This window comes from Medicago sativa, chromosome 8 (genome assembly GCF_051527215.1).
Source record: "Medicago sativa cultivar Bolivia chromosome 8, Bolivia_mono, whole genome shotgun sequence".
NCBI lineage: Eukaryota > Viridiplantae > Streptophyta > Magnoliopsida > Fabales > Fabaceae > Medicago > Medicago sativa.
In genome coordinates this window covers 33,745,028-33,751,277 of record NC_140756.1, presented here as the reverse complement: position 1 = coordinate 33,751,277, position 6,250 = coordinate 33,745,028, and the positions used below count along the sequence as shown (strand labels likewise).

Below are 6,250 nucleotides of genomic sequence, written 5' to 3'. Positions count from 1 at the left end.
GGATGTATGTATCTTCCCTTCTAGGTCAGTTGAATTTACAGATACTGTGCAAGTGAACATTTATTTTTAATTTATTATTCAAATTAAAGTATATTATATCAAGTATATCAAATGTAATAATGATATAGTATAATTAATATTGCCATATTTTTGAATGACTCTTGGTGAATCAGTTAAAATCAATTCACTCTCTTTTTTACAGTTTAGTAAAGTAGAATTGAACTAAGTAGGCTTATATGAGGTAAAAACATGATTATCATCAAAGGAGGCAATGAAAACAACTCTTCATATTAAAATTTGATCAGTAACATATAATCAATTTTCTCATTTTCTGCTATAATCAATGTAAATTTACAACAACCTAATTTTATAAATACAAGAACAAAAATACAACATTTTGTATGAAACAAAAACTCTATCTACCCTTTGGATAGAAAACAATGAAATCATGGCAACCAACATCAATAATATTCTGACGTAGCCTAAAGAATGAATAACTTTACAAAAAGAAATAATACAACAAAGGTACAAGATGAACACTAGTGCTATCTTTGTGGATTTGAGATGTGAAGCATTTCTATCTGTCTATCTCCATTGACCCTTCTATTCTCAAACTTCTCGATTTCTCTTGAAATCTGAATATCGTCGGGACAATAATATTGATAAATAAACTTTACAACAAAACGTGGAAGCAATGCTGCTATCAGTATTCCAAACAAACATAACCAGAATAATGTGGTGCTTGCCACATCAAAGATAGCCCTGCAAAGTTTTGTACACATGTAATAGTCAGATTTTATGTTACACGATTACAAAATAATGTAGAAATTCTCGCATATAAAAACTATTTAAGCCATCCAATGTGGAACTCTCAACACGCCCTTCTCAAGCCTAGGATTGAACATTTGGAACATGACCTAGGTGGTCCAATAAGACTAGGATAGAAACAAATATCATCTTAGAATTTGAGTTGAGTCTAACTCAACCCTACAAAGTTGACTTGTAAGATAAGGATTTTTCTCGACTTACAACTCGAATTCAGAGTATACCACTATCCAACGTAGACTTATTTAAGAGGATTGATTTTGCAATCCATAAAGGGGAACCTGTTGGATGCACAAGGTGGGTCCTCCCACCCTCACCCCAACAGAGTTTTCTCCACACACGAGTTAGGAATTGAAACATTGATGACTACTTGCTTAAGCTGCCTGATCGTTACCACTCTGACCTATCACATGTTGGTGACTCTGAGCCATTTTAAAACATAATAAAATGACTTATTTTATAATGACTATAAAAATAAACATATTCACATGCATGCATGACATGACTAATTGGCAATGTTTTAAAAATAAACATGTCATCTCCTTGTGTTTTACATCGTTGGATTCATTTGCATAAAGATAGAACGTACCAGTAACCATGAAGTGACGGTATAGCATCAACAACCATGACACATATGAAAGTTGCGATGATAGACCCCCAAATGGATGCATGAGAAATCCAAGTCCACCTGATTACATCCATGGCCAAGTGCAAATTGACCAAAATAACTATCGAAATAGTCCAAAGATCCCCAATACTTGCTATATCTACAGTGCTTCCCCAATATGCAAAGAGAGGAACAAAAAAGACAACAATGCTTTGCCATAACGTATCGGCTATTGTCAACCAAAACAATTTTTTGTTGTAGGCCTCTTGTCTTTGTCCAGCCCCATAAAGCTGAGGACTCTGTAGGAGAGTCCTTTTACTAAGATCCTTGTCAAAAATGGCAACAACAATAGTTGGCACTGCAGTGTAGATTATTGAATACAACATGCTGCTCCATTCATTTATAGCTGTTGTCAAAGTGAAAGCAGTGAAGAGAACATACCTGGTAGACAAAGACACACGACAAGATAGTAAGATATCAAAATTTGAAACCATGCATCTTAAAAGCCACAAAGAGCAATGGTCACAGTTTTTGCACAAGAGTTTTTATAAACTTGTTAAAGTGATGCAAAGACACGCATGCAAGCGTGCACATAGGCACATATAGAAATAAATTGGTAAATTGATGTTTGTAGCATACTCAATGACGAACTGCATGATGACAACATCTACATATAAACATAAGCTGAATTTTAACTTACCAAAACAGAATTAGCACAAAGACAGCATTTCTGTAAAAATTGTATAGCACCATGTAGCCTAGTCGTTGGTAATTCCAGTGTCCGTGTACAAATAAGAGAGGAACTAAAAACCGAAACTGCCCCATTGCAAAATCTGAAGCCATTACAGCTTGCCTACCCTCCTGACCACTGATGCCAACCCCAACATCAGCCATTTGGATCATTGATACATCGTTAGCACCTATAACACATGAAGGAGAAAGATCATTTACACAACAATAAATCATGTATAAGAATTTTTTATCTTTGTTATCCTAGTATTGTGTTATCATTATTTGAAGGGAAATGATAATCTGAAACAAGTAAAATGAAGATACCATACCATCTCCGATGGCTAGAGTCATGTCGGCCGTCCTATTCTTTACGAGAGAGACAATCCCAGCCTTTTGCAACGGAGCTACTCGACAACAAAGAACAACGGAACATCTTCGTGCAAGTTCAAAGAGCTGGAATCAACAGCATTGGTCAAAGTCAGCAAATAAGAAATAAGCATGAAATGCATTGTAAACACCATCTGAGATCTATCAGCACATACCTCTTCTTCAAGTTCACTATCAAGAATATATACAAGGCTGGTACCATCAATAATCAACGCCATAGGAGTTGAAACAACTCCATCAGAACTTCCTTCAAGATAGTTGCCAACCTCAGACGCAGCTACGTTTTTTCTAGACATGAGAAGTGCATCCTGTAAACGTCTTCTGCACGACTCTCGATTATTGCTCTTAATTCTAAATTGAGTCATGCCGCTTGTTAGTAGCTTTGACGAGTAGCCAATTGATATGGCAGTTTCTTGTTTGTCCCCAGTCAACACCCATACTTTAATACCGGCTTTCCTTAGAGACTCAATAGCTTCCGGTACACCTTGCTGCAGTTTATCTTCAATAGCGGTAGCGCCCAATATGCATAGGTTATTTTCTACATTTGCAGCAACCTTGCGAAGCAAAGCAGCCCTACCAATCATAGAAGTACTTGCTGCCTCAAAGGCAAAATGCCATTGATCAAATTCTGAAGCATTTAAGTCCCGCATCCCAATAACAAGCGTCCTCAAACCCACAGAAGAATAAGAGTGAAGATGGGTTTCAGTATCCTGTATTATGTCTGTATTCAATGATTTATTGATCACACTGAACATTGATGTATCCGCCCCTTTGACGAAAAGTTTCACCGAATTGTCATTGCACCCCAATATAACAGACATTCTTTTCCGATCACTATCAAATTCATGCAACCCCAAGACATTGAACCTGCATAGCCCAAAATGAGAGCATTCATAAAAAAAGGACTACTTTGGGACCTAATTCAAGGGCTAAAGCAGTTGAAGGAGTTAAGGAGCTGGGGTTCAAATAATATTTGCAAATACTCTTACAAACTGCTTAAACATCATTAATACAAAACCATTAACAGCAAATCATTCTAAATTGTCAATTTTCAACATAAAAATGTATGTTTGGGGAAGAAAAAGAAGCAAAAAGTAATTTATTAAAAAAATTAATTTACCTTTGTTGTTCTCCATGAATATCAATCATTATGTGACCTGAGGTTCGCTCTATAAGCATAAAACCATAGGCAGCGGCAGCATATGTCAACGCTTGTTCATCTGGTGATTCCCCTTGATAATCTATCAGCTTGACTGTAGGGTCGGATGTGTCAACAACAAGAGGCACAATAGTATTGCATGCTGCCAGTGCAAGAAAGAAATCGTATATCCGTTTTCCATCTTTGCTTGCAAATCCACTTTTTGCTAATTGCATAAGCTCTTGATTAACTTTCACCTTCATCTTTGGCTTCAAGACCTTTCCATTCACTGAGACCAAATAACAACACAAAAATAAACATGCGAAGTAAAAAAGAACAAATGCAATAAACTTAAAGCTAAAAGTATGTTAGAACAACAGACAAGCATATTTGACGAAGAAATTGCACCTTGAAGAGAGTATTCAACTTGCTCATTCTCAAGGCTGGCTTTTGCAGAACTGTAATCGACACCCCAAATACTAGCGCATTGAAACTCCATCTTGTTCTCAGTCAGAGTGCCAGTTTTGTCCGAAAAGACATATTTAATTTGCCCTAAATCTTCATTGATATTCAAGGCCCTACACTGAAACCTTGAATTTGTTGCCTCATCATACAATCTAGAATCTTTGATCATGAAGTAGGCCTGACCAACACGAACAAGCTCCATAGAAATGTACAAGGATATCGGGATCATAACCTGGTAAACTATAACCGACATGAGGAATGTGAAAAGGATTTCCACTCCCCATCCATAATATTGATAACTTTCCTCTTTTCCCTTTGAAAAATCCAATTTCCTATAATAAGGTAATCGATTCAATTCATTCTTGTTTCGCTTTAACCAAACAGCAGCACAAACTGAAGTAACTGAACACAAAACTACAAGAAAGAACGAAAGCATGATGATCTCAGAGTTCATTTGTGTCTCAAGACGGCTCCTCTTAGACGGAGCTCCTGAGTTGTTGAGCATAGCTTTCGTCTCACGACCACAATACACGGCAACACCAACCACACAATTAGTATTCTTAAGTTCACATCCTCTAAGTACAATATTCGAGGAACCAAGTGACAATCTCTTTCCATCAACCTCCATTGTAGCTTGAAATCCATATATATTCCTATTCGGTTTCTCGCACTTAATCAAACCACTAAACCTCTCCTTTTCATGAAACTTAAATTGAGTCTCTTGTTTTGCATACCTAGTCTTTAAATTAGACTCACCATCTAGATTAAGAGTTTGAACATAAGCAACACCGGTAGGATCACTCGCCGACAACAAAACAAAATCACACGGAATCGGTTCATTTGCATTGATTTTAATGATCTCGCCAACTCTAATATCTTTCCATTTCTTCTCAATGAAATGACCATTAACCAAAACCAATCCTAACCTATTGTTCTCAACTTTATCTGATCTATGTCTCCTCCAATCCTCATATGCATCTTTCACAGCAGTAACAAGAAGAACAAAAGCCAATGGCAAAATTGATACACCTCTACCAAAAACAGCTAGTTGAGGTAACTGATTAAGTATAGCAATTATAAGGAAATAAATATAAGCAACTCTATGAAACTGTTCAAACAAATTCCTAGGAAGAAAAGTTATAAAAGAGTATTTTCCGGTCCGAACCGAATTCCCAGCAAATTCAAATCTCTCATTTGTTCTATCAGGATCATCAACATAAATCAACCTAGCATCTTCATCACTGATTTCTTTCTGAGACATGCTGAATGCTTCAGAATCAGCAACACCCTTTGATCCATATCTCACAGGTTTGGACTCAGAGTGACCAAAAGTGACTTCCCTAGTTGAATTTCTACCAGAACTTCTTCTTGATGATGAATTATGCATGAAAGTTTCAAACTTTGAAGAATTCTCAGATGGGTTTTTTGTATCCATCATAATTTGACTTTTTGACTTAACTAGATCTTGAAAAAACCATAATTTGTTCTAGTACTAAAACATTTATTAAGGTTGTTTTAAATATGGGATCAGAACATAATAACAGCATTAAATTACATGATCCAATCATCAAAAAGACATAAAAACATGAAACACCAACACCAACGTTGTTTGTTTCACACACAAGTTTGTTTCTATAGAAACCAAAGACAGAGTGAAAAAAGAAAAAAAAACTGGAAAAGAAACAAACCCAGAAGTTCAAATCTGGAAAATGTTGCAGATGTGAAGTGAAAGGTGGTAGAAGAAAAGGGTAGCTTTGGAGAAATGGTTGCTTTGTTTGAGTTGATGAAGATAAAGAAGAAGTAGAAGCAAGTTGGTGAGAGATGCTTGTGAATTTGGACAGCACAATGGTCAATGGCACTGTGTGTAGAGAGAGAAGAGAAGAGAGAGAAAGGACGGCAGTTTGGAAGGAAAATAAAAGAAAAAAATTAGTAAGATGGATCACACGAGTTAAGTCCGTAAAATCTAGTTCAACTGATAAAATTGATATTGTTAGATTAGATATTGAGTTGAATTTGAATTTAAAATTGTGTGTGAATTTAAGTACGAATTTGTAATTTTTAAGTATGAATATGAAATTAAATATCAACTTTAACTT

The 6,250-nt window shown here is 35.9% G+C and overlaps 1 protein-coding gene across 1 annotated transcript; it reads right to left on the bottom strand.

Moving 5' to 3' along the window:
* Window positions 1–296: 296 nt before the first annotated feature.
* On the bottom strand, window positions 297–6,020 carry ALA1 (aminophospholipid ATPase 1). The gene is made up of 7 exons (XM_085739287.1): window positions 4,098–6,020; window positions 3,672–3,978; window positions 2,707–3,418; window positions 2,494–2,617; window positions 2,133–2,352; window positions 1,415–1,873; window positions 297–762 (listed from the first exon to the last, which is right to left on the bottom strand). Exons 1-7 carry the CDS (start codon window positions 5,590–5,592, stop codon window positions 546–548), a joined length of 3,534 nt encoding a protein of 1,177 aa, XP_085595413.1. The 5' UTR covers window positions 5,593–6,020; the 3' UTR covers window positions 297–545.
* Between the last annotated feature and the right edge of the window lie 230 nt (window positions 6,021–6,250).

Coding starts and splice junctions, on each gene's coding strand:
- ALA1 (XM_085739287.1), bottom strand. CDS start 5,592: ATGATGGATACAAAAAACCCATCTGAGAATTCTTCAAAGTTTGAAACT. Junction 2,353..2,493: donor GACTCTAGCCATCGGAGATG/GTATGGTATCTT, acceptor CATGTGTTATAG/GTGCTAACGATGTATCAATG. Junction 1,874..2,132: donor TTTGTGCTAATTCTGTTTTG/GTAAGTTAAAAT, acceptor TTTGTCTACCAG/GTATGTTCTCTTCACTGCTT.